The sequence below is a fragment of the Carcharhinus amblyrhynchos genome, unplaced genomic scaffold (genome assembly GCF_965287045.1).
Source record: "Carcharhinus amblyrhynchos unplaced genomic scaffold, sCarAmb.v2.hapA scaffold_39, whole genome shotgun sequence".
Classification (NCBI taxonomy): domain Eukaryota; kingdom Metazoa; phylum Chordata; class Chondrichthyes; order Carcharhiniformes; family Carcharhinidae; genus Carcharhinus; species Carcharhinus amblyrhynchos.
In genome coordinates, this window is record NW_027649780.1 from 6,692,487 (window position 1) to 6,719,805 (window position 27,319).

Here is a 27,319-nt window from a genome sequence, read left to right on the forward strand (position 1 = left end):
GGAGGGGGAGGGGAACAATGGGTGAGGGCGGGGCTCCCAGGTCCGCGCGGCGGTGATCCCACCCCCTGACCTTCACGCGGAGCTGTTGACCAATGGGAAGAGTTGGAGGACCGGAAGGACTCTGATCCTCCAGCCAATCACAGGGCGGGCTTTGTGTGAATGAAGATTGAGCTTCAGACAGATTCAACCTTCCCCCTGTCGCCACCATCTGTGAGTAAAACACTTTCTTTTACCCCCCTTTCCATTTCTTATTGTTTCTAGTTTTGTTACATATTACTGAAGCTACATTCCAGTCATAAAGTCATTGCAGCACAGGAGTCTATTGGGTAACTCGGGTCATAGAATTCCTACAGTGCAGAAGGAGGCCTTTCGGTCCATCAAGTTTGCACTGACTGTCCAACAGAGCATTCTTCCCAGGCCCTCTCCCTGTAGTATGAGGGATTTACCCCACGAATCTCCCCAACCCACACATCCTGGGACACTAAGTGGCAATTGATCATGGCTAATCAACCTAATTTGTACATTTTATAGACAGTAAGATCTCACAACACCAGATTAAAATCCAACAGGTTTATTTGATAATACGAGCTTTTGGAGCGCTGCTCCTTCCTGATGTTGTGTGCCCACCCCAGTCCAACGCCAACATCTCTACATCACCTTATAGACTGCAGATTGATTCTCTGTAGAACAAACCAATCAGTTTTTTTTCTATCTCTCTATCAACATTCCTCTGTAAGTTTTATTTCCCTCAAGTGCCAACACAATTTCATTTTGGAATGATTGAACAACTTCTGTTCCACCATCCTCATAGTTAGTGAGCTCCAGACCTTGTGCTCCCCCCTACCTTAGTATAAATCTTCCTCAAATCCCTGCTGTACCACTACTCAAGTAATGTCCTGTATATTACACTTTTATCCAATTTATAGACATCTGTTTGGTAGCCTGCATGAAGATTTTCAGCTCTGTGTCCAGGACAGGAAGCAGTGAGCATGAATCTGTCAATCAGCCTCAACCAGCACCTTCAGGAGAATTGGGAGGGTGAATATTAGATACAGCAGAGTGAGAATGGAGGGAGAGTGTGTGGGATGGAGATTTACAGCTTTTGGAGAATGAGAGAGGAAAGAATGTGCCATGGACACTAGAATTGTCTGTTCCAAATTTCTGTCCTGACACTGATGACTTTTGTAAATTTGTTTTACAGGATATCAGAAGGTGAGGATTTACAGACAGAAATCTCAAACCAAACATCACATCAACATCTGACAGAGTCACTTAATTCGTCGGGACCTCAATATCATCGACTTTTGAATCTAGAAGGAGAAAGGTTTCTCCATTCTATCTGTTTAAAGAGATTTTAAGCATCAGTGTGACTGAAAAAGCAGCGAGACACGCACACAGCTGAGTGAGAGCGTTCCAGTGCACTGAGTACAGAAAGAACTTTAACCAGTTACACAACCTGAAAAAAAATCACACCATTCACAGCGGGGAGAGACTGTACCCGTGTTCTGTGTGAGATTTAACTGATTGTTTAACCTGGAGAATTACAAGGACACCCACACCATGGAGAAACCGTGGAAATGTAGGGACTGTGGGAAAGGATTCAGTTTTCCATCTCAGCTGGAAATTCATCGGCGCAGTCACTCTGGGGAGAGGCCGTTCACCTGCTCTGTGTGTGGGAAGGGATACACTCAGATAATTGATTTACAGAGACACCAGCGAGTTCACACTGGGGAGAGGCCATTCAGTTGCTCTGAGTGTGGGAAAGGATTCACTCGGTTATCCAGTCTGCAGAGACACCAGCGATTTCACACTGGGGAGAGACCTTTCATCTGCTCTGTGTGTGGGAAGGGATTCACTCAGTTAATTGATTTGCAGAGCCATCAGCGAGTTCATACTGGGGAGAGGCCGTTCACTTGCTCTGTGTGTGGGAAAGGATTCAGTGTGGCATCAGGTCTGCGGAGACACCAGTTAGTTCACACTGGGGAGAGGCCATTTACTTGCCCAGTGTGTGGGAAAGATTTCAGTCAGTTGCCCTACTTGCTGAGGCACAATGTCATTCACACCCAGGACAGACCCTTTAAATGCTCTGACTGTGGGAAGGATTTCAAAAGCTCTCAGCTAATGATGTCCCACCAGCGCATTCACACTGAGGAGAGACCGTTCAGCTGCTCTCACTGCACAAAGAGATTCAGATCATCATCTGCCCTGCGGACACACCAGCGAGTTCACACTGGGGAGAGACCGTTCACCTGCACCGTGTGTGGGAAGGGATTCACTCAGTCATCCCGACTGCAGAAACACCAGCGAGTTCACGAGTCATAGAGTCATACAGTACAGAAAGGGCCTTTCAGCCCATCGAGTCTGCACTGACAAAACTATACTAAATTTGCACTAATCTATTTTCCAGCACTTGGCTGATGGTGTTTGAACTGTCAAAACATTCCAGTGCTCATCCATGTGCTTTTTAAAGGTTGTGAGGTTTCCTGCCTCTACTACCCTCCCAGACAGTGAATTCCAGACTCCCATCACCCTCTGGGTGAAAACATTTTTCTTCAAATCTCCCAAAACCTCCTGTCTCTCACCTTAAAATGATCCCACCTCATTATTGATCCTTCAAATAAGGGATACAGCTGCTTCCTATCCTCCCTGTCCATTCCCCTCATAATCTTATACGCCTCAATCATGCCTCCCCTCAGCCTTCTCTGCTCTAAAGAAAACAATCCAACCCTATCGAGTCTCTCCTTATAGCTCAGCTGCTCCATCCCAGGCAACATCTCGGTGAACCTCCTCTGAACCCCCTCCAGCACAATCACATCCTTACTACAGTGAGAGAATCGGTACGAGTGCAAACTGGGGTTAAACAGAGCTGCATCATCGCGCCAACCTTCATCCCCACCTTCCCCGCAGCAACACACCGCCCCAGTGCCATGAAACTCCCGCTGGAGTCGAGCTAACCAACTGGACCAGTGGGAAGCTTTCAATGTCCCACCCCACCAGGCCAGAACCAAGACCAGCCCAATCTCAGTCATCAGGCTGCAGTACGCTGGCTCTGGGGGGTAAGTGATGGCCTAGTAGTATTATCACTAGACTATTAATCCAGCAAATGTTCTGGAGACCCGGGTTCGAATTCCACCACAGCCGATGGTGGAACTTGAATTCAATAAAAAAAATTAAGAACCTACTGATGACCATGAAATCATTGTCAATTGTTGGAAAAACCCATCTGATTCATTAATGTCCTTTAGAGAAGGGAATCTGCTGTCCTTCATTGGTCTGGCCTACATGTGACTCCAGAGCCACAGTGATGTGGTTAACTCTCAAATGCCCTCAGGCAACTAGGGATGGGCAATAAATGCTGGCCAGCCAGCGATGCCCATGTCCCACAAATTAAATTTAAAAATGCCTATTTGATTTGATTTATTATTGTCACGTGTATTAGTTTACAGTGAAAAGTATTGTTTCTTACGCTATACAGACAGAGCATACTGTACAAAGGGAAGGAGAGAGTGCAGAATGTTACAGTCATCGGTGTATGTGTTAGGTCCACTCAAAAGTCTGCTGACAGCACGCAAGAAGCTGTTTTTGAGTCGGTTGATACATGTCCTCAGACTTTTGTCTCTTTTTCTCAATGGACGAAGATGGAAGCGAGAATGTCCGGGGTGCATGGGGTACTTAATAATGATGACTGCTTTTCCAAGGCAGTGGGAGACTGGTTTGAGTGAGGGATTGGGCTTTGTTCACAATCTGAGTGTGTCTGTGCGCACACTCAGTGGTTGATTTAGGGGATTTTCACAGTAACTTTATTGTAGCATTAACGTAAGCCTATTTGTGACAGCAATAAACAAGTTTAAACTTATCTACAAACTATCGTTGATGCTTCCAGTGAGGCCTGTGAGAGAATGGGCCTCAGACTAAACATCCGGGAAACAAAGGCTCTCTCCCAGCCCACTCCTGCTCCCCTTCCCGACCACCAAAATCCACGGTGAGCTCCTGGACAATGTGGATCATTTCTCACACCTTGGGAGCCTCCTGTTGGCACAGGCAGACATCGGCGATGAAATCCAGCAGTGACTCCAATGCGCCAGTGCAGGCTTTGGGCACATGAGGAACAGAGTGTTCGAAGCCCGAAACCTCAAATCCAGCACCAAGCTCATGGTCTACAGAGCAGCTGTGGTCCCCGCCCTCCTGTATCCATCAGAAACATGGACAGGGAACAGCAGACACCTCAAATCCCTGGAGAGATGTCACCAATGTTGCCTCCACAAAATCCTGCAAATCCACTGGCAGGAAAGGCATACCAATGTGAGTGTCCTTTCCCGGGCCAATATCCCCAGTAGCGAGGCACTGGTCACACTAGACCAGCTGCGGTGGGCAGGCCACGTTGTCCTCAAGCCCCACACAAGACTCCCGAAACAAGTGCTGTACTCCGAGCTCCACAATGGCAAGCTGTTGGAGAAAATTCCTGATAAATTTGAGAAATTTTAAAGCATTAGGCATTTCAGACACTACCAGCATTAAGTTAAATGACATAGAATGTCAGAGGGTAAAATGCAATTAATGATTAAAGTATTATTTTTTTTGTATGGAAAATGATTGGTTCACACCTAATGAAAGGCGGGAGAATTTGACGTGAAGAATGTATAATTGATCTATCCTAAGCATTTTACGTCAAAGTTATTGCAGAGATCAGGATACTTCTCTTCTAGAGAGGTATTACACTGTCCAATAATGTTTCCCTTCGATCGTTGGTCAAATAAAAGACAAGTCTTTAAACTGGGACACTGGCTTTCGTGAGTCTTTGTATTGTCTGAAGGTTTTGGCAATACCTGCTCTCCAGTGGTAATGTACCCAGTGTGTTGGGGGCAATGAACTCAGAAGAATCATTCAACACTCAAGCCTGATTCCATCGACAAACAGATTATTGAATTACCATTACCACCTGTAAAATTTTTGTTCTTTATCTGGGTTTGAGGTGACAACAAGAGAATTCTCAGTTATTCCTCCAGGCTACATTTAAAATTTCCAGATTTAACTGGTTTGAATAAATCCACAATTATAAATTAAAACAGACATGAGTTTCTGAGTGATTTAAAAACAAATCAAATGATTGCTGAAAGGATTAACTTTTCTACAGAGCCTAAAGACGTAGGGAGTGAGCAGAAAAAACTTGCACATAATTATGGCACTTTACATAATTTTTAAAACTTTTCTAACAACAAAACAGACTTGATTTTAAACTTCATCTATTCAGTTTTTTGTTACATTCCTCACCCTAATTGTAATTTGATCAGTTATAGTTAGGGATGGTAACTTTTGTGCTTTATAAACTGATTCACTCATTTTGTTAATTCTACATGGGCTCGGAGAATCAGAAGCCAGACTTCTTCATTCTTATCCTTTTTTTCCTCTCCCACCACTCCCTCTGTTTTGGGGGAGGATCGAGGGGATTCCAAATCTCATTTTATCATAAAAGTGAAATTCTGTGGATGCTGGAATCTGAAACAAAAGCACAAAATACTGGAAAATCTCAGCAGGTCTGACAGCATCTGTGGAGAGAGAATAGAGTCAATGTCTCGAGTCTGGATGACCCTTTATCAGAGCTCTTATGAAGTGTCATCCAGACTCGAAATGGCTCTATTCTTGAACGATTTTATCGATAGGTTTTGTGTTCTTAGTTTCCAAATGGCAGGTAAGAGACCTGTCCGGTCCCCACTCGAGCTCTGATTTTTCACTGGCCATGATGGGGGTAAGATAATAACCATTCAGATCTACTCTCAGAGGGTCCGCTTTTCAGTCCAGTGCTACTTGGAGTATATCTTCACTTCACTGACAATCGGGTCACAAATCAGTCACCGTTTTTATCACAAATTTAAGATAAATTAATTTAAACAATGCTTCTTAATTTCTTAACCAACTACCCACCACTGTTTGTTGATTGGTCAGACCCCCTTTTTCACAGATTCGGGTATCTCAGCCGCTGAACACCAGCCAGTCCTGGGATAAGTTTAATTCCAACTCATTCCCAGTAAATATACTCACCAGGTCCTCTGTCAGGACCCTGCTAAGCAGCTTCAATGGTCCGTAATTGCAGAAACTGAGCTGTCACAGGAATGTGGTCAAGATAGTCCAGTCCCATAATGCCTCACATTCAATCTGCAGTCCTTCAATTATAACAGAATATGTGTCTGTATGTAGCTGCCTCGGCCACGGTCAGCCCCAACACTGCCTTCTTGAACTGCTACAATGCCTGTAAATACATCCACAGTGCTATTAGGGATTTGAAGCTACACATTCCAGACTTTCACTAATTAAAAGGTGGATACCAGATTGATATATTCCATTCAACCACACCCAAGGTGAGTTATCCCAATTTCATTATTGTCCAGGACAATATATTCACAATATCTTTAAAACAGAAATTAAACATTCCCATTTGATTTCAGGTATTAACATATTCTGTTAGTTTGTTCTTTATTGTCAACGTCAGACTGGGGTTGTTCCCCTTGGAGCAAAGGAGGTTGAGGGGAGATTTGAAAGAGATGGTTAAGATTCTGACAGATTTAGATAAGATGGACAAAGAAAATCTGTTCCCATTAGCTGATGGGACAAGGACGAGGGGGTCAGAGATTTAAAGTTTTGGGTCAGAGATGCGGGGGGTGGAATGTGAGGAAGAATATTTTGGCGCAGCGAATGGTAATGACTTGGAACTTGCTGCCTACGAGGGTGGAGGAAATGGAGACACTGAACAATTACAAAGGAAATTGGATGGGGATTTGAGGGGGTTTCAAACAGAAATACTGACTAATTATCTCTGAACTTCCTAACACCCTGTCGCTCTGTGATCCTTGTGAAATCTAAAACAAGGTATTCACAAAAAGACTCAAAGAGCATCAGCCCACTGGAGGCTGAGACCAGCCAGTCCAGCAGAAAGAAACCCTCCGACCCTCCCCATTGACCAACTGTGAGAATGAACAAAATGCAGTCCTGGATGTGAGAACAGAAACAATAACAGCAGAATCCAACCCCTGTGAGCTTGTTGGTGCCTCAGCAGCTGTGATGAAATTCTGAACTCTTTTTTATACACTGAGCAGGTTCCTCCCCAGTGTAACCTCACTGATGTCTCAGCAGGTTGGATAACTTAGTGAATCTCTTCCCACACTGAGAGCAGGTGAATGGCCTCCCACCGTGTGAACTCGCTGGTGTCTCTGCAGGTTGGATAACTGACTGAAACCCTTCCCACACACAGAGCAGGTAAATGGCTTCTCCCCAGTGTGAACTCGCTGGTGTGTCCGCAGGTGGAATTGTCGAGTGAATCCCTTCCCACACTGAGAGCAGGTGAACGGTCTCTCCCCAGTGTGAACACGCTGGTGTGTCTGCAGGCTGGAGAACTGTGTGAATCCCTTCCCACACTGAGAGCAGATGAACAAACTCTCCCCAGTGTGAACTCGCTGGTGTGTCTGCAGGCTGGACAATTGAATGAATCCCTTCCCACACTGAGAGCAGATGAACGGCCTCTCCCCACTGTGAATTCGTTTGTGCCTCTGCAAGGTGGATGACACAGTGAATCCCTTCCCACACTGAGAGCAGGTGAACGGCCTCTCCCCAGTGTGAATGCGCTGATGTGCCTGCAAGTCGGATAACCGAGTGAATCTCTTCCCACACTGAGAGCAGGTGAATGGCCTCTCCCCACTGTGAACTCGCTGGTGTGTCCGCAGATTGGATAACTGGTTGAATCCCTTCCCGCACTGAGAGCAGGTGAACGGCCTCTCCCCAGTGTGAATTCGCTGGTGTCTCTGCAAAGTGGATAACACAGTGAATCCTTTTCCACACTGAGAGCAGGTGAATGGCCTCTCTCCAGTGTGAACTCGCTTGTGCGACTGCAGGTGGGGGAGTCGAATGAATCCCTCCCCACACTGAGAGCAGATGAACGGCCTCTCGCCAGTGTGGCTGCGCCGATGAGCATCCAGCAGATAGGGGTATCTGTATCTCTTTCCACAGTCTGCACATTTCCATGGTTTCTCCATGGTGCAGGTGTCCTTGCCTCTGCCTCGGGTGGACAATTATTTGAAGACTCGTCCACACACACAAAACACATGTACAGTCTCTCCCCACTGTGAATGGTGTGATATTTATTCAGGCTGTGTAACTGGTTAAAGCTCTTCAGTCAGTGCTCTGGAACACTCTCACTTGAATGTGGAAGTGTGTTGATGCTTTTCCAGTCACACTGATGTTTGAAATCTTTTCAAATCTCCTTCCAGATTCAATGGTCGATGATATTCAGGTTCCAAGGAATATGACTCTGCCAGATCTAGACCTGACATTTGAAATTTCAGTCTGTGATTCCTCTTTCAATATCCTGTAAAACAAGTTGACACAAGTCATCAGTGTCAGTACAGGATCGAAATTCAGAAGTTTCTATGAAACATTCTTTCTCTCTCATTCCCCAAAAGCTGTAAATCTCCATCCCACACACGCTCCCTCCATTCTCACTCTGTTGTATCTAATATTCACCCTCCCAATTCTCCTGAAGTTGATGATTGAGGCTGATTGACAGATTCATACTCACTGCTTCCTGTCCTGGATGTGGAGATGTCGGCTTTGGACTGGGGTAAACACAGTAAGAAGTCTTACAACACCAGGTTAAAGTCCAACAGGTTTATTTGGTAGCAAACGTCACTAGCTGAAAATCTCCATGCAGGCTGCCACACAGATATGACTGGACTAAAAACGTGCGGAATATACAGACTGGATTCACTTCCTTACCCATCAGTTGTTGCAAGTCCCCAATTTCCCCCAGAATGAGGAAAGAAATGGAAAGGGGGAAACATTGATTTCCTCCCAGAGGTCGCACAGAGGAGGAAGTTTCTTCTAAAGCTCATTGGCCAACTTCCGCATTGTTACGTCACAATCGAGCACTGCCTGAATCAGCCAATAGGAATCACTCTGCTCTGCGGTGACGTCCTAGGATTTCAGTGCGCACGCCCGGGCACACGAACTCAGGAGCCCCGCCCCCACGCTTTTTCTCCCATTTCCCCCCCCAACCCCTCGAGCCAAGGTAACAGAAGCAAAACACTGCGGATTGGACACCAGCTCAGTGCGGTGGCGGTCAAAGACCCGCCCACCCCCACGTGGGTTCGGGTTCCGCCTCCTCAGTGCCCACATGCGGGAGATTGACCAATGGCAACGCGTGGAGGACCGGATGGCGCTGGTCCTCCAGCCAATCAGAGTCTTGTATCAATGGCCGCGCGGAGCTTCCTGTGGACATGAATGTGGGGGTTCGATCAGTAAGTTTGCTGATGATATAAAAATTAGTGTTGTGGTAAATAGCGAGGAGGAAAGCCTTAGATTACAGGACAATATGACTGGCTGGTTAGATGGGCAGAACAGTGGCAAATGTAATTTAACCCCAAAATGTCTGAGGTGATGCATTTTGGAAGGACTAACAAGGGAATACACAATGAACAATAGGACACCAGGAAGTAGAGGACCAGAGGGATCTTGGGGTGCATGTCCATCGGACCCTGAAGACAGGACCAGACTGATAAAGTGGTTAAGAAGGGATATAGGATACTTATCTTCTTTAGCCAAGGCATCAAATATTACAATAGTAAGAAGTCTTACAACACCTGGTTAAAGTCCACCAGGTTTATTTAGTAGCAAACACCATTAGCTTTCGAGCGCTTGCTGCTCCTTCGTCAGGTGATTGTTTGTGAAAAGATCTCCCAGAGCGTATAAAGACACAAACTCAATCACAGGATAGTGATTGAAACACCAGACTTTACAGCTAAACAAGTCTTAAAGGTACAGACAATGTAAGTGGAGAGAGCATTGAGCACAAGTTAAATAGATGTGTATTATCTCCAGACAGGAGTGTTAGTGAAATTATGCAATCCAGGCAAGTCATGGGGGTTACAGATAGTGTGACATGAACCCAAGATTCCAGTTGAGGCCATCCTCATGTGCACGGAACTTGGCGATCAGTCTCTGCTCAGCGACTCTGCGCTGTCATGCGTTGTGAAGGACGCCTTGGAGAACGCTTACCCGAAGACCAGAGGCCGAATGCCCATGACTGCTGAAGTGTTCCCCAACAGGAAGAGAACAGTCTTGCCTGGTGATTGTTAAGCGGTTTTCATTCATCCGTTGATGTAGCGGTCTGCATGGTCTCCCCAGTGTAAGAAATACTCTGTCCCTCCCCATTCACCAACTGTGAGAATGAACAAAATGCAGTCCTGGATGTAACTGAGAGCTGAAAGAGTAACAGCAGAATCCAACCCTGAATATCACTCGTGAACTTGTTGGTGTCTCAGAAGCTGGGATGAAATTCTGAATCCCTTCCCACACTGAAAGCAGGTGAACGGCCTCTCCCCAGTGTGAACTCGCTGGTGTGTCCGCAGGGTGGATGACTGAGTGAATCCCTTCCCACACTGAGAGCAGGTGAACGGCCTGTCCCCAGTATGAACTCGCTGGTGTCTCTGCAGGCTGGATAACTGGTTGAATCTCTTCCCACAAGCAGAGCAGCTGAACGGCCTCTCCCCAGTGTGAGTTCGCTGGTGTCTCTGCAATTGGGATGACTGAGTGAATCCCTCCCCACACTGAGAGCAGGTGAACGGCCTCTCCCCAGTGTGAACTCGCTGGTGTATCTCCAGGTCGGATATTCGAGTGAATCCTTTCCCACACTGAGAGCAGGTGAATGGCCTGTCCCCAGTGTGAACTCGCTGGTGTGTCCGCAGGCTGGATGCCTGAGTGAATTGCTTCCCACACTGAGAGCAGGTGAACGCCCTCTCCCCAGTGTGAAATTGCTGGTGTCTCTGCAAGGTGGATAACTGAGTGAATCCCTCCCCACACTGAGAGCAGATGAATGGCCTCTCCCCAGTGTGAATTCGCTGATGTGTCCGCAGATTGGATAACTGGTTGAATCTCTTTCCACACTGAGAGCAGGTGAATGGCCTCTCTCCTGTGTGAACTCGCTGGTGTCTCTGCAAAGTGGATAACACAGTGAATGCCTTCCCACATTGACAGCAGGTGAATGGTCTCTCTCCAGTGTGAACTCGCTGGTGTGACTGCAGGCTGTATGAATCAGTGAATCTCTTCTCACACTGAGAACAGGTGAATGGCTTCTCCCCAGTGTGAACTCGCTGGTGTGTCTGCAGGTGGGATAACCGCGTGAATCCCTTTCCACACTGAGAGCAGATGAACGGCCTCTCCCCACTGTGAACTCGCTGATGCGTCTGCATGTGGGATAACTGAGTGAATCCCTTTCCACACTGAGAGCAAGTGAATGGCCTCTCCCCAGTGTGAATTTGCTGGTGTGTCTGCAGGTTGGATGAGTCAATGAATCCCTTTCCACACTGAGAGCAGGTGAATGGCCTCTCCCCAGTGTGAGTTCGCTGGTGTGTCTGCAAAGTGGATAACGCAGTGAATCCCTTTCCACAGTGAGAGCAGGTGAAAGGTCTCTCTCCAGTGTGAACTCGCTGGTGTCTCTGCAATTGGGAAAACCGAATGAATCCCTTCCCACACTGACAGCAGGTGAACGGCCTCTCCCCAGTGTGGTTACGCCGATGAGCTTCCAGCTCTGATGGGGCACTGTATCTTTTTCCACAGTCTGCACATTTCCATGGTTTCTCCATGCTACAGGTGTCCTTGCCTTGGGTAGACAATCAGTTGAAGCCTTGTCCACTCACACAACACGTGTACAGTCTCTCCCCGCTGTGAATGGTGTGATATTTATTCAGGCTGTGTAACTGGTTAAAACTCTTCAGTCAGTGCTCTGGAACACACTCACTTGAATGTGGAAGTGTGTTGATGCTTTTCCAGTCACACTGATGTTTGACATCTTTTCAAATCTCCTTCCAGATTCAATGGCCAATGATATTCAGATCACAAGGAATATGACTCTGCCAGGTCTAGACCTGACGTTTGAGATTTCAGCCTGTGATTCCTCTTTCAATATCCTGTAAAACAAGTTGACACAAGTCATCAGTGTCAGTACAGGATAGAAATTCAGAACAGACAATTCTATTTTCTAAGGACATTTTTTCCTCTCTCATTCCCCACTGAGAATGAGCAAAAGACAACAAGAAGTGAAGTTTGTGGGGTGTGACAGTGAGGGGGTGGGAAGAGACACAGGATCTGGGGGGGGAGAGGGGAGGAGGTGGGAGTGGTCTCTCATGTGGAGTCAGTGCCCAGTTCCCAGTCTCTGGAGAAAAGTCTCAGGAAGCCCACAATGGTGTGACTGATTGATAAAAATAAATCAATGCTTAGAGGGTGATTTTAGAAAGTCTCTCCCTAAGGGGATGGACACAGCTTGTTACCAGGTTAAACAGGGGAGTTTAGCTCTTTCCAGGGTTTCCAGACTCTGTCCTTTCCCCTGGCTCTCAGATGAGGTTCTGGATAGATTGTGGGGTGGGGAGGCCTGGAGCCAGAAACCCTGGGGTTAAAATAGCCTGGCTTTGTAATTAGTCACAAACATGTTAACCCTTTGGTGGGTGGCAAAGAGTAAATTAAATATCTGTAAAATGAAACTGTCTATTGGTTGTGTGTGTTTGAGAGTTTGTTTTAAAACCATTTGTCCAATTCAAAGCCTGTTTTACTCTGCTGGGATTCTGGCTGCTGCTTTGGACACAAATGTTGTAAAGTTGTCTTCTGCAGCCTGCTTTCTGCAGTTTAAAATCCCAAGCACAAAGACACAGGCTTTTGAAAGACTCAACACTGGATGATTTATTTTAGTTTTCTCAGCATTTCTTTTCAATATTTATATTGGGTAAACACCACATTTTTTACCTAATATATGCAACTTCATTACAATATTCGATGGGGGGAGAGGAGGGGGAGAGAAGGGGGGAGGAGAGACACAGACAGGTGGGGAGAGAGAGAGAGAAAGAGACATGGGAAGAAGTGGGGGCAGAGTGAGGGGAAAATAGGAAAAGACAGCAGGTGAGGCTGCCTCGCTAAATATTTTTAAGAAGCGGGTTGATGGGTTTTTGATAAGCGAGGGGATTAAGGGTTATGGGGAGAGGGCGGGAATGTGGAACTGAGCCACGACAGATCAGCCATGATCTTATTGAATGGCGGGGCAGGCTCGAAGGGCTGGATGGCCTACTCCTGCTCCTATTTCTTATGTTCTTATGTTTGTGGGGGTTGCGGTGAGGGGGTGAGAAGAGACACAGAATCTGGGGGTGGGGTCTCATGTGGAGAGGGAGAGAGAGGAAGATGGCTGATTCCCTTATTTCCCACTCACTTGACCCCAATCCTGACAATATCACTTTCTACCTGGCCCTGTTCAGGCTGTGCGTATGTGGGATCTTGCTGCGCACTCATGCTCTGTGTTTCTCCCCCCCACCATATTCCTCACACTGTGACTGTGCCCCACAATTTAAATGTAAAAAAGATGGAGGGTAAGAAGGAGGGTGGGGTAGCAGAGAGAAGCAGGGTGAATGGAGAAGGGGTGGGGAGTGTCGGGGGCTCAGTGAACAGGGGTTGGGGACAGAGACAGAGGCTGTTGGGGTGGGGGTGTCCTCCTGCAGTGTGGGATTCCCTGTGGGATCCGGATTGTAACATTCTCAGTCTCTCTCTCACTGTAAAGCACTCGGGAGGGAGAGGGAGCAGAAATTCAAATTCCTGAGCCTGGGGGAAAAGGCTTGGTCTCAATCCCAGAGTCATGCTTGTGTTTTTAGACAGGGCGCTGGGATTTGTGGGTGTGGAAGGAGAGGATTGTTCTGGTTAACTGGGGAGAGGGAGATTTGTTCTTTCCAGCTGAGATATAATGCAGCCTCTGTGACTAGGCCTCACTTCAAGGCCTAATTCTCAGGAGTCCTTTTGCATTCCCCAACAGGGTTTAAGTGGCTGGATTCAATGGTTCAAAAAAATGTGCAGCAGCCACTTCAGGATGGGAGTGTGGATTTTCCTGCTCTCCCTCTCTCATTTCTCTTTTGATTGTGAGGTTTTATTTTGTACGGTTGAAAGGGATTTGGAGGGGGATTGAAGAGGGTTTGGGCAGTGGGGGGTATGGGGCTGAGAGGGATTTTGGAGGGGAATTGACGAGGGTTTGGACAGTGAGGAGGGTTTGGGCAGTGAGGGGGGGTCTGGGGCTAAGAGGGATTTGGAGGGGGATTGAGGAGGGATTGGGTAGTGGGGGGTGTATGGAGCTGAGAGGGATTTTGGAGGGGAATTGAAGAGGGTTTGGGCAATGAGGAGTGTTTGGGCAGTGAGGGGAGTACAGGGCTGAGGGGGATTTGACAAAAATTTATCTGTCTCAAGATTTAAAGGTAGCAACTCATTTAGCATCAATTGCCTTCTGTAGGACAGAGTTCCAAACCTTTACCATCCTGAGTAGAGGTGCTTCTTAACCAGGATTTGTGAATCTCAGGGCTTTTCCAGTCACAGTAAGACCTGAAATTTTCTCTCTGACAGAATGAACAAACCTGTAACATTCCACATTCAGACTCTGCTGACATTCAGGTCCTGTTGTGTTGAATGACTCAGTCAGATCACGATGTGATGTTTGATTTGTGTTTCCCGTCTGTCAATTCTCCACTTCCAGCACTCTGTAAATTTACAGAAACCATCACTGTCAGTCCAGGATAGAAATTCACAACATTCTCTCCTCTATAATCACCAACTGTGATTCAATGAGTTCCTGGATGTTTTATCACATCTTTTATATTGCCCCCATCTTCAACCACTAATCAGTCAACACATCAATCCCACACTGCTTTCCTAGGCCAACTGGAAAGCAAAAAGACTCATCACTTTTACAGGATAATGACTGACGGTCAACCAAACAACCTTCATCTGTTGTCAATACTTTAATAGCCAGTGAAAAGAAATATTCAAAGAACAATTACAAAAAAGTATATATTTTAATGTCCAGACAATTTTCCAGAAATTCAGGTTTGAATCCCACAGTCCAAAGATGTGTAGGTTAGGCGGATTAGCCATGCGAAATGCACATGGTTACAGGGATAGGGCTGGCTGGTGGGCCTGGGAAGCTACTCTGTTGGAGAGTCAGTGCATACTTGATGGGGAAAATTCTGCACTGTAGGCATTCTATGATCCTATGGTATGGTAAATTTTGAACATAATTAAAATCTGGAACTAAAAGCCTACTGATGACCATGAAACGTCCCATCTCGTTCACTAATGTCTTTGAGGGAGGGAAATCTGCTCTCCTTACCTGGTCTAATCTATGTGTGACACCAGATCCACAGCAATGTGGTTGACTCTTAAAATGTCCTCTGAAACTCAGTTCAAGAGCAAATAGGAATGGGTGATGAATGCTGGCCCAGCCAGTGACACCCACAGTGTGAATGAATTAGGAAAAATATCTGCCATCCTTCTCCAGTCTGGTCTAACTGCATATCAAGAGCAATGTGGTTGACTCTTAAAATGCCCTCTGAGATGGCCTAGCAAACCACTCATCTGAAGGATAATTAGGGATGGACAATAAATTCTGGCCCAGCCAGTGACTCCCACATCCCATGGACAAATGAAAAAATTCCTGGAGACTCCAGTCCAATCCGGGAGAGTTGGTAACTAGTCCAGGCTCACAGCGCATGCGCCCTCTTGTACATTGTTCCTATAAAGATGGCGGCCGGTAACCCGGGCCTGGAGCCGCTCAGCTCCGACTCTATTCGGTGCCGATTGAAACGGTACCGGGAACATATTATCTGGATTGAGGCACCCACAAGGTGTTTGTGAAGCCTCCCAGCCCACTCCGCTGCTTCTATCCCTCCCCGGTCACCCAGCGGCTCCATTACTAAACCTCACTCCATTGTTTCTCTCCGGCTCCTCGCAGCGCCAGTCACAGCCCGGAATGCGCATGCTCCGGACGGCGTCAGAAACTGCGCATGTCCCAGTCAGACTGGTACCGCGCCTGCGCAACAGTTGCAGTAATGTGGCAAGGACACATTCTCACTCGCAGAGAGTGTTGGGTAATCACCTCGCCATTTAAACCTATATTGTTCAATCGAAAGTACGATTTGCAACCTGATTATGATTGATACCATTGGGTCAAGGATCAAGTGTGTTAAATCAATTCATATAGCAACTAAGCAGCAAAGGCCTTCTACCAGAGTGCTGTCCTGGGTGTGACTGACAACATGACAAACAACCACAGATAGGTGTGAATTTGTTGGGGTGAACAAGTGATTTATGTACTCCTAGATAGAACAGTTAAATTGCCCTCACCAATAATAATGTTGAAATTGGATCAAATGCTTTGAAATTTTAAAGTTAGTACTAACCGCTCAGGAAATCCCTTTGCAAACGTTAAGTGCTTGAGTAGTCTTCCTCTGGTGTAATTGTGATCTCGATCAGTAAATGGAAAGACTGAATGAATCCATTTTCACATTCAGCTCAGAAATAATCTCTACCCCAACATTCTCCCTTTCTCTGGATGGGGTAACTATACTCTGTAGTATTGCAGTGCTATTAATACAGTCAGCAAAATATAATCTGTGGTTGGGAGTTTGATTATCTGGTGTCTGAAACCACAAGATTCAATATTTAGAGTCAACAAGATGAACAAGGAAACACACCAGGGTCCAATATTCCAGCTAGATATTCACAGAAGAAAGTCATCGAGTGGACAGAACAGAGGAAGATCCCAACTTAGGTCGCACTTGGAATATAGTGTTCAATTCTGGTTGCCACACTACCAGAAGGATGTGGAGGCTTTGGAGAGGAAATAGAAAAGATTGATCAGGATGTTGATTATGCAGTAACATACTTCAATGGTGGCTATCTTACCCAGCATTCACAGTGAATCAGAATATGATCCAGCCTCGCAACAGACTTTGCGCATGCGTACTGTAGACCTAAAGTGCATGCGCAGTGGGTGTTGCTGCTGCAGTGGCAGCAAGGTGGTTTTATCGGCTCCGTGTTTTCAGGGAAACGGCTTATTCTGGAGGGTAATGGAGGCGGCGGGGTGGGTGGGGAGGCTTTATAAGCACCCAATGGATTCAGGAAAACCCGAAGTGCTCGGTGCCGCGTTCGTAACATTCGGGGCCTCGACCACAGATGCCTGAGTTGGAGGCCCCGAGTTAACGGCAGCCATCTTTACCGGGGCGTTGAGCAGCAGGGCGCATGCGCGGTGCTCCCTGTCAGCAGGAGGAGAGAATGTTGTGAATTTCTATCCTGGACTGACTGATGGACTTTGGAAACTCCTTTTACAGGGAGTTAGAGGGGAGGATTTACACACAGAAAACTCAACCCAAGAGAAACGTTTCTCGCTTAATTTCTATTCTTGACTGAAGGTGATGATTTTTTTTCAGGAAATTTGACGACAAACTTCAAAGGGAAACTCAAACCAGACAGCAGATCAAAACCTGACAGAACCTGAATGTAAGTGTGTCTGTAGAAAAAGATCCAAACACTGGTGTGACTGGAAATAGGAAACAATAATGTCATGGAAGGATTTGCAAAAAAGGGATGCAATTTCCGAAAAAGGGATCCAAAACTTCACCACATCCTTGAGTGAAGAAATCCTTCCTCATCTGAGCTTTCTCTCCATTTCCCAGCCTGTTCCAATAAGCCTTGACTTCCTTGCCATTCAAAACCTGTCTAACTCATCCTTGAAGATATTCAATCCCTCCACTGGTCCCCATGGAGAGGAAGCCAGATACTAACAATTCTCTGAGGGAAGAGATTTGTCCAAATATATAATGTAACTACAGTCCAATGTTACACAACCAGATAAGTGCATATTATTACAGAGCCGTAAATAATATATCTAATCTCTAACATGTAACAATATCAGACACGTCTCTGTCCTATATTAGTATACTGTCCCCTTTTAATATATTTCAGAAATGAGATGGGCACATGAAGGAAATAAACTTGCAGGGGAAAGGGAATATAGAAGGGGAATGGGACTGACTGGATTGTTCAACAGAAGTCAGCATGGACTTGAGTTACTGAATGGATTCCTTCTGTGCTGTAATGACTCCATGAGTGGAAATATATAACAGAGTTACAGTGCCTCATTACAAGACGAGAAATAATAAATGTACTTTGTTACAGAACCATAAATAATCTATCAGATCCACAATATAACAACACTCGGCAGCTCGACAGACTGGAGGGACTAATTGTGGACAAGTCCCCAGGACCGGATGGAATGCATCCGAGGGTTCTGAAAGAAATGGCGGAGGTGATAGTGGATGCCTTGGTGGTTATCTTCCAAACGTTGCTGGATTCCGGGGAAGTGCCGGAAGATTGGAAAACGGCTAATGTTACGCCGTTGTTTAAGAAGGGTGCCAGGCAAAAGGCAGGGAATTATAGGCCGGTTAGTTTAACGTCTGTTGTAGGTAAAATGTTAGAATCCGTCATCAAGGAGGAAATAGCAAGGCATCTTGAGGGGAATTGCTTGATAGAGCAGACGCAGCACGGTTTCGTTAAGGGGAAGTCGTGTCTGACAAATTTACTGGAGTTCTATGAGGATGTGTCGAGGGCGGTGGATAGAGGAGAGCCAATGGATGTGGTCTTCCTTGGTTTTCAGAAGGCGTTTGACAAGGTACCTCACAAGAGGTTACTGCAGAAGGTCAGGGGACATGGAGTTGGGGGTAGGGTGTTAGCGTGGATAGAGGATTGGTTGTCAAATAGGAGGCAGAGAGTGGCAGAGAGCCTCAAGATAAAGGGGGGGCGGTTTAGAACGGAGTTGAGGAAGAACTTCTTCACTCAAAGGGTGGTGAATCTCTGGAATTCTCTGCCCATTGAAGTGGTGGAGGCTACCTCGCTAAATATTTTTAAGACGCGGGTTGATGGCTTTTTGATAAGAGAGGGGATTAAGGGTTATGGGGAGAGGGCGGGAATGTGGAACTGAGCCACGACAGATCAGCCATGATCTTATTGAATGGCGGGGCAGGCTCGAAGGGCTAGATGGCCTACTCCTGCTCCTATTTCTTATGTTCTTATATCTCTGTCCTCTAATAATTTATTGTTCTCTTAAATGTCAGCCATCTCTGAGGGAAACCAGCCCTTTAATTGTGAACATTAGGAAAGAGACCATCCTTTTCACCAGGCGAGTAAATGTGTCAAGCTGAGGGAGCAAAGGATGTCAATGTCTTTGAGAGAGAGAGAGAGTCATAATGAGGAAGTTGGCCAATGAAGTTCAGAGTGAAACTCCCTCCTCTGTGCAACATTTGGCAGGAAATCAATGTTTCCCCCTTTCCATTTCTTTTCTCATTCTGGGGGAAATTGGGGGCTTGCAGCAACTGAAGGAAAAGGAAGTGAATCCATTCTGTATGTTCCACATATTTTTAGTCCAGTCATACGGGCATAGCTTTGTCTGGCAGCCTGCATGGAGATTTTCAGCTGTGTATCTCCAGGACAGGAAGCAGTGAGGCTGATTGAGCATGGATCTGTGAATCAGCACCTTGAGCAGAATTGGGAGGGTGAATATTAGATACAGCAGAGTGAGAATGGAGGGAGAGTGTGTGGAATGGGGATTCACAGCTTTTGGGGAATAAGGGAGGAAAGAATGTTCCATAGAAATGAGAATTTGTACTGACACTGATGACTTGTGTCAACTTGTTTTACAGGAATCACAGGCTGAAATCTCAAACATCAGGTCGAGATCTGGCAGAGTCGTGTTCCTCGGGAACTGAATATCATCGGCATTGAATCTGGAAGGAGATTTGAAAAGATTTCAAACATCAGTGTGACTGGAAAAGCATCAACACACTGCCAAATTCAAGTGAGGGTGTTCCAGAGCACTGACTGAAGAGCTTTAACCAGTTACACAGCCTGAATAAATATCACACCATTCACAGCAGGGAGAGACTGTACACGTGTTCTGTGGGTGATCGAGGCTTCAACTGATAGTCCACCCAAGGGAAAGGCAAGAATACCTGCACCATGGAGAAACCATGGAAGTGTGTGGACTGTGGGAAGGGATACAGAGCCCCATCGGAGCTGGAAGCTCATCGGCGCAGCCACACTGGGGAGAGGCCATTCATCTGCTCTCAATGTGGGGAGGGATTCATTCGACTCTCCCACCTGCAGTCGCACAAGCGAGTTCACACTGGAGAGAGACCATTCACCTGCTCTCAGTGTGGAAAAGGATTCACTGTGTTATCCACTTTGCAGAGACACCAGCGAATTCACACTGGGGAGAGGCCATTCACCTGCTCTGAGTGTGGGAAGCGATTCAACCAGTTACCCAATTTGCAGACACACCAGCGAATTCACACTGGGGAGAGGCCATTCACCTGCTCTCAGTGTGAGAAGAGATTCACTCGGTTATCCGACCTGCAGGCACATCAGCGCATTCACACTGGGGAGAGGCCGTTCACCTGCTCTCAGTGTGGGAAGGGATTCACTCGGTCATCTGACATGCAGAAGCACAAACAAATTCACACTGATGAGAAGCTGTTCATCTGCTCTCAGTGTGGGAAGGGATTCACTCAATTTTCCAGCCTGCGGAGACACCAGCGTGTTCATACTGGGGAGAGGCTGTTCATCTGCTCTCAGTGTGGGAAGGGATTCACTCAATTGTCCAGCCTGCAGAGACACCAGCGTGTTCATACTGGGGAGAAGCCGTTCACCTGCTCTCAGTGTGGGAAGGGATTCACTGGACAATTCCACCTGCAGAGACACCAGCTAGTTCACACTGGGGAGAAGCTGTTTACCTGCTCTCAGTGTGGGAAGGGTTTCAGTCAGTTATCCAACCTGCGGAGACACCAGCGAGTTCATATGGGGAGAGGCCATTCACCTGCTCTCAGTGTGGGAAGGAATTCACTCAGTTATCCCACCTGCTGAGACATCAGTGAGGTTACACTGGGGAGAAACCTGCTCAGTGTGTGAAAAGGGTTCAGAATTTCATCACAGCTGCTGAGGCACCAACAAGTTCACAGGGGTTGGATTCTGCTGTTATTGTTTCTGCTCTCAATTACGCCCAGGACTGCATTTTGTTCATTCTCACAGTTAGTCAATGGGGAGGGTCAGAGGGTTTCTTTCTGCTGGACTGGCTGGTCTCAGCCTCCAATGGGCTGGTGCTGTTTGAGTCATTCTGTAAGTACCTTGTTTTAAATTTCACAAGAATCACAGTGACAAGGTGTTAGGAAGTTCAGAGATATTTAGTCAGTATTTCTGTTTGAAACACCCCCAAATGCCCATCCAATTTCCTTTGTAATTGTTTATTATCTCCATTTCCTCCACCCTCATAGGCAGTGAGTTCCAGTTCATTACTATTTGCTGCATCAAAATATCCTTCCTCACATTCCTCCCCCTGCATCTCTGACCCAAAACTTTAAATCTGTGTCCTCCTCGTCCTTGTTCCATCAGTGAATGGGAACAACTTTTCTTTGCTCACCTTATCTAAACCTGTCAGAATCTTGTCCACCTCTATCAAATCTCCCCTCAACCTCCTTTGCTCCAAGGGGAACAACCCCAGCCTGACATTGACAATAAAGAACAAACTAACAGAATATGTTAATACCTGAAATCAAATGGGAATGTTGAATTTCTGTTTTAAAAATATTGTGAATATATTGTCCTGGACATTAAAGGAATTGGAAAAACTCACCTTGGGAGTGGGTGAATGGAATATATCAATCTGGTATCCACCTACAGTCAAGTGAAAGTCTGGAATGTGTAGCTGGAAATCTCTCCCTAATAGCACTGTGGATGTATTATACTGTGGCTGTACTTGCACCTCAGGCATTGTAGCAGTTCAAGATGGCAGTGTTGGGGTTGACTGTGGCCGAGGCAGCTACATACAGCCACATATTCTGTTATAATTGAAGGACTGCAAATTGAATGTGAGGCATGATGGGACTGGACGATCTTGACCACATTCCTGTGACTGCTCAGTTTCTGCAATTATGGACCATTAAAGCTGTTTAGCAGGGCCCTGACAGAGGACCTGTGAGAATATTTACTCGGAATGAGTTGGAATTAAGCTTATCCCAGGACTGGCTGGTGTTCAGCAGCTGAGATACCCGAATCTGTAAAAAGGGGGGTCCGACCAATCAACAAACAGTGGTAGGTAGTTGGTTAAGAAATTAAAAAGCATTCTCAGGCATTTTTAAAATTATTTTATCATACATTTGTGATAAAAACTGTGAGGGACTTGTGACCTGATAGTCAGTGAAGTCACAGTATACTCCAAGTAGCACTGGACTGAAAAGCAGACCCTCTGAGAGTAGATTTTAATTGTTATAATCTGACCCAAGCGTGGCCAGTGAAAAATCAGAACTTGAGTGGGCATTGGACAGGTCTCTTACCTACCATTTGGAAACTAAGAACAAGAAAGTTATTGATAAAATGATTAGAGAATTAAGCCATCATTTTGAGTCTGGATGACACTTTGTAAGAACTCTTATGAAGGGTCATCCAAACTCAAAATGTTGACTCTATTCTCTCTCCACAGATGCTGTCAGAGCTGTTGAGTTTTTCCAGCATTTTCTGTTTTTGTTTCAGATTCCAGTATCTGCAGTATTTTACTTTTGTGATAAAAAGATTCAGTCTGATTGGAATCCCCACAACCCTTCCTCAGAACTGAGGGAGTGGTGACTGAAGGAGAAAAAGGATAAGGATGATAAGGTCTGGGTTCTGATTCTCCAAGCCCATGTAGAATTAACAAAATGAGTTTCTACAGTTTATAAAGAACAGAAGTTACCCATCCCTAACAAAAACTGATCAAATTAAAATAATTAGGTTGAGGAATATAACAAAAAAATGAGGTTTCAAATCAAGTTTATTTGGTTGTTAGAGACTTTTTTTTAATTATGTAAAGTGATGTAATTGTGTGTCAAATTTTCTCTGCTCACTCCCCATCTCTTTAGGTTCTGTCGAAAAGTTCATCCTTTCAGCAGACAGTTGATTTGTTTTTAAATCACCCGAAAATGCATATCTATTTTAGTTTATGATTGAGGATTTAATGAGAACCAGTTAAATGTGGAAATTTGGAGGAATTTGGAATAACTGTGAGATTTTTATTGCATTGTCACCTCAACGCCAGATAACGCCTGCTGCTGTCAGACTTTTGAATGGACCTACCTCACACTAAGTTGATCTTTCTCTATATCCCAGCTGTGACTGCAACACTACCTTCTGCACTCTCATTTCCTTGAACAGTATGTTTTGTCTGCGTAGCACGTAAGAAACAATATTTTTCACTGTATGCTAATACATGTGACAATACAATTAACAAAGTTTTTGTAGGTGGTAACATGTTTGGGATTTTAAATCAACAAAGACTAGATGTTGCCTCTAAAATCAGGCCTTGGAAGTTGGATTAAAAAAAGGTTAAGTTATAATGAAGGAGAATAAAGGATCTTGCATCTTATTTTAATCAAGGAGTTGTGAGCTTGGAGTGCTCTGTTGCTTTAAGAAGCTATAGCTGCGAGAGAGAATGCTGAGGATTCATTGTTTGGAATTTATGAACTGTGAGAATCTGTATGTTTTGTCTGCTTTATGTGGATGTTTGTAAATGTATTTTGTCAGTGTTTTGGACTACATTTGTTAATGTTTATCTTTCTGGGTAATTAACTTTATCTTGAGTCTTTAATTAAAGGCATTTCTGGAAGCTTAAAAACAGAACCACAAACACACTTAAGGAGTTCATTTTGATTATTGATGTTGCAAAGCACATGTGATGTTTCACCAAGTGAAAACTAGTTTCATTAAGATTTAAACCAATTTCATTGCTAACAAGTTATAGACATATTAGCTGCTTTCCAACTATTGGTGAAGGTGGGCTTTCAACATTTTTAAAGTATAAAATGTGGTCTTGAGAAGCCAACTTGGTAGAGAGAGGTGGAAAGAGAGATATTTACAGAGTGTTGTTGAGAGCTGTTGGTTTTACAAAATATTTACATTTTCAGAGCCGTCACTTCATTTACTGGTCTGAGAGGGACGAAGAGAAAGCCATTCGATTGTTAAAGTTAAGCTTTCTCTATTCACTGTTAATCGACACTTTGCTTTTTATCTTTCTGACTTGCTACATTTTTAATGGTTAACAAACTTTCTGAATTCACCATTTAAAGTGTTCTTTCTTGCTATATGGTTAAGACACTGGAACCTGCACTGATTTACGATTGGGGGGTTATTGTAAACAAGAGAACCCCCATTAATAAATCAAGTTTCTTACAAATGCAATGCTATCCTTTATTATGAGAGAAATTGAACATTGAAGTAAAGATTTGTACTTCAGTTATACAGGGTGTTGCTGAGACTGTATCTTGAATACTGGGTGCAGTTTTCTTTAAAGAAATAATACAAATGCATTGAAAGTGATTCAGAGATTTAATAGATTGCTTCCCAATTCTTGACCCTCACAGTATAACTTTTATCCGATTTTCCTTGTCTTTAGCTGTCAAAGGGTCATCCTGACTCAACATGTTGTTTCTATTCTTATTATAGATGCTGTCAGACTTGCTGAGATTGCCCAGCATTTTCTGCTCATGTTTCAGATTCCATCAACATCAGAATTTTGCCTTGAAACCAGTTCTTGTTAGATAAGGGAATCTAAAGTATCAAGTGTAGAATGAGAATGTGGAATGCAACACAGACAGATCAGCCGTGATCTAAATAAATGGTGGGAGCATACTCAATGACTTACTTCTGCTCCTTTGTTGAATCTTGTTCACAAATTCCTGAGAATTATGAAACAAGGCTGGAAGATTCACCTTGCTTGTGTTAGTGGCAGCTATAGCTCTCAGGAAGTTAGGAAAGAGCTCCAGCTGGTATAAGCCATAGTAGACAGGCAGCATCATACCAAAACTTAAACAGAACACAGCAATGAGTTGGGACTTAGGTGTCCATGCTGTGAGCTGGGTCAAGGGGTGTCCGTGTTGCGAGTCAAACATGGGGAGGGTACTCATGTTTGTGTGTGTGTGTTCATTTGTGTGCGCATTGTGTGTGTGTGTATATGTGAGGGTGAATGGACGTGTGAGAGAGAGAGGAGTCAATACTGTGTGTGCAAGAAAGAACTAGAGCTATGGTGTGTATGTCTGTGGGATAAAATGAGGAGCCCACGATTGTTTGTGTGTGGTTGAGAAAGAGTGGAGTCAGAATGCGCGTGTTTGAGAGAAAGAGGTTATGGTGTGTGTGTAAGATGGGGGAGGGGGGAACGTATGTGTGTGTGTGAGATAGAGAAAAGGAGCTGTGAGTGAGAGAGGAGAGTGATTTTGTCTGGATGGGCAAGTGTGAGAGATGGAGAGAGATTCTGTGTGTGGGTGTATATCCAAGAGAGGAGGAGGGAGGAGAGTGTGTAAACGTGAGAGAAAAGAGATACGAGTCTGTGGAAGTCTTTGTGATAGAGCGTCACTTCAGAGTTTGGGCCTTCAGCGTGTAACTGAGCTTTGCGAAGTGGATGGAGAGTTGTGAGGCTGTCTTGATAATATTGTAGCTGCAATGGAGCATACGTGAAGATTGCAAGCTGGTGGGTGGGGTATTAATTAATCCTTGCATAATAATCAGTGAACGACCGATTGGGAACAAAGTTAATTGACAGAAAAATAGACTCTACGCAGTCAATAACGTAAATTGAAAGCTCTAATTTTCATTTGCAAATCAGGGGAAAGCGCGAACACAGTCACCCACTTCCACAAATTCTGCAGTCGAGTATCCAGCACGTGGGGACAACGCAGGCTTCCACACACCCAGAGGACAATGGGATAGCCTCATTCTAGGACATCAACCTGCCTGATCGTTTACTCTCCCCTACCAGGTAAGTATATTTAATTAATCTCACACATTGTCACCCCACATCAAACACTACCCCTCACAGTCACACAGACACAACTTTCACTCATAATATCGCCCTGTTCAGATTTGTTGTCGACGGAACAACTCAATTCTTCCCAATAATGGCAGTAACATGTTGGACTGTGTCACTTGAGAAAAGGTTGCATTGATATAGACTGCCGTGCTTATTTGCATACTGCCCATAAAAGGAGACATTATTCCGGCAGGCTCGAAGACCCGCGAATGGCCTCCTCCCGATCCTATTTTCTGTGTTTTCTGAAAGCGAATGAACTGCCCTCCCGCAATGCTGCCTGCAATACGGAGACTATCCATCTGAATCACTGCTCCCTCATCTCTAAGGCTGACTCCTCACACTACTGACCAGGTAAAGGGCCAGAAAAACCTCAATCTATTCTTACATTTTTAAAAATATTGTTACAGACTAGTTATGTCAAGAGGGCATTAAATTACTACTTGAATATGCAGGCTACAGGGAAAAGGCAGGGAAATGGCATTAAGTCATGATGCTGGTTTGGAGAACTGGTGTGTGTGTGACGAAGGAACACCGTTTCCGGAAGCTTGTGGGATTACTATCAAATAAACTGGTTGGACTTAAACCTGGTGTTGTGAGACTTCTTACTTGAAGAACTGGTGCAGACATGATGGGCCAAATGGCCTCGCTCTGAATCATTACAATTCTGTGATTCTGACTCAATCTGACAGTAATAAGTTTTTAATCAGCAAGGAAATTAATGGTAACAGAGATAAGGCAGGAAAGTGGACTTAGTGAGGTTAGATCAGCCATGATCTCAGAGCAGGCTCGAAGGGCTGAATGGCCTCCTCCTGTTCCTACTCCTTATGTCCCATGGTTAAAGTTTAATTCTGATTCTTTCTCTACAGATTTTGACAGCCCAGATGATTTTTTTCCCAGTTCTTTCTGGATTTATTTTAGATCTACCTGTAGTGGGGGAAAACACTATTTACTATGAAGATAAAAAAAATCTACTTCATCAGCTTTTGTGAATCCTTGCAGTGCAGCAGGTGCCCATTCAGGTAATCAAATCTGCATCATGTCTCTGGCAGAGTATCTTACTCTCTCTCCCTATAGCCCCTCACCTTTACCATAGCTAATTCCCTAAACCTACACTTCTTGGGGCAGTAAGGGACAATTTAGCATCACCAATCTTCTTAACCAGCAGATCATTGGACTGTGGAAGGAAACTGCAGCACCCAGAGGAAAACCACGTAGAAATGGGGAGGACATGCAAACTCCACATAGACAGTCACCCAAGGCCAGCATTGGAACCAGGCGCCTGGCACTGTAAGATGGCCGTGCTAACCACTGTGCCACCAAGGCAGCAGGTGTCTCCAAAACCAGGACCAATAGAAGCTTCCTCTCGCACCGCCCCCCCCACCTCTCCTGTGTGATAAGGGAATGCGGTGTGATAGAATGCTGATGTTTGAAATTTAAAATATAGTTTTCTGCTGTAAGCACTGTCTGAGGCACAGAAATCTCTCAGTTATTGTCCTTGATGGTCTAGAATACCTTGTCGTCTTTTTTGGAACATGTACTTTGTGTCAGGCTGGGGTTACTGCGCCTTTACCCCCACTTTCCATCCCAGTCTCGGGT

At 45.2% G+C, this 27,319-nt stretch overlaps 2 protein-coding genes, 1 non-coding gene and 1 pseudogene across 3 annotated transcripts in view; 1 reads left to right on the forward strand and 3 right to left on the reverse strand.

Moving 5' to 3' along the window:
* Window positions 1–725: 725 nt before the first annotated feature.
* LOC145363713 (uncharacterized) overlaps window positions 726–27,319 on the forward strand; it is a 51,705-nt gene continuing 25,111 nt past the window's right edge. Inside the window, exons 1-3 of the mRNA XM_080218948.1 lie at window positions 726–2,052; window positions 2,221–2,307; window positions 20,254–20,657. Coding sequence (XP_080075074.1) covers window positions 1,561–2,052; window positions 2,221–2,307; window positions 20,254–20,657 — 983 coding nt within the window. The 5' untranslated portion in view covers window positions 726–1,560. The remainder of the gene's footprint in view (window positions 2,053–2,220; window positions 2,308–20,253; window positions 20,658–27,319) is intronic.
* Window positions 4,012–8,024, reverse strand: LOC145363485 (uncharacterized; annotated as a pseudogene).
* Window positions 9,758–15,799, reverse strand: LOC145363638 (uncharacterized). The gene is made up of 3 exons (XM_080218832.1): window positions 15,766–15,799; window positions 14,421–14,543; window positions 9,758–11,951 (listed from the first exon to the last, which is right to left on the reverse strand). The coding sequence occupies exon 3, from the start codon at window positions 11,625–11,627 to the stop codon at window positions 10,281–10,283; it is 1,347 nt and encodes a 448-aa protein (XP_080074958.1). The 5' UTR covers window positions 11,628–11,951; window positions 14,421–14,543; window positions 15,766–15,799; the 3' UTR covers window positions 9,758–10,280.
* LOC145335649 (U1 spliceosomal RNA) lies at window positions 25,517–25,680 on the reverse strand. The gene has a single exon (XR_013885284.1). It is a non-coding gene; the product is annotated as a U1 spliceosomal RNA (small nuclear RNA).

What these genes read in the sequence shown, in the direction of transcription:
- LOC145363638 (XM_080218832.1), bottom strand. Translation starts at nt 11,627, where the DNA reads ATGGAGAAACCATGGAAATGTGCAGACTGTGGAAAAAGATACAGTGCC.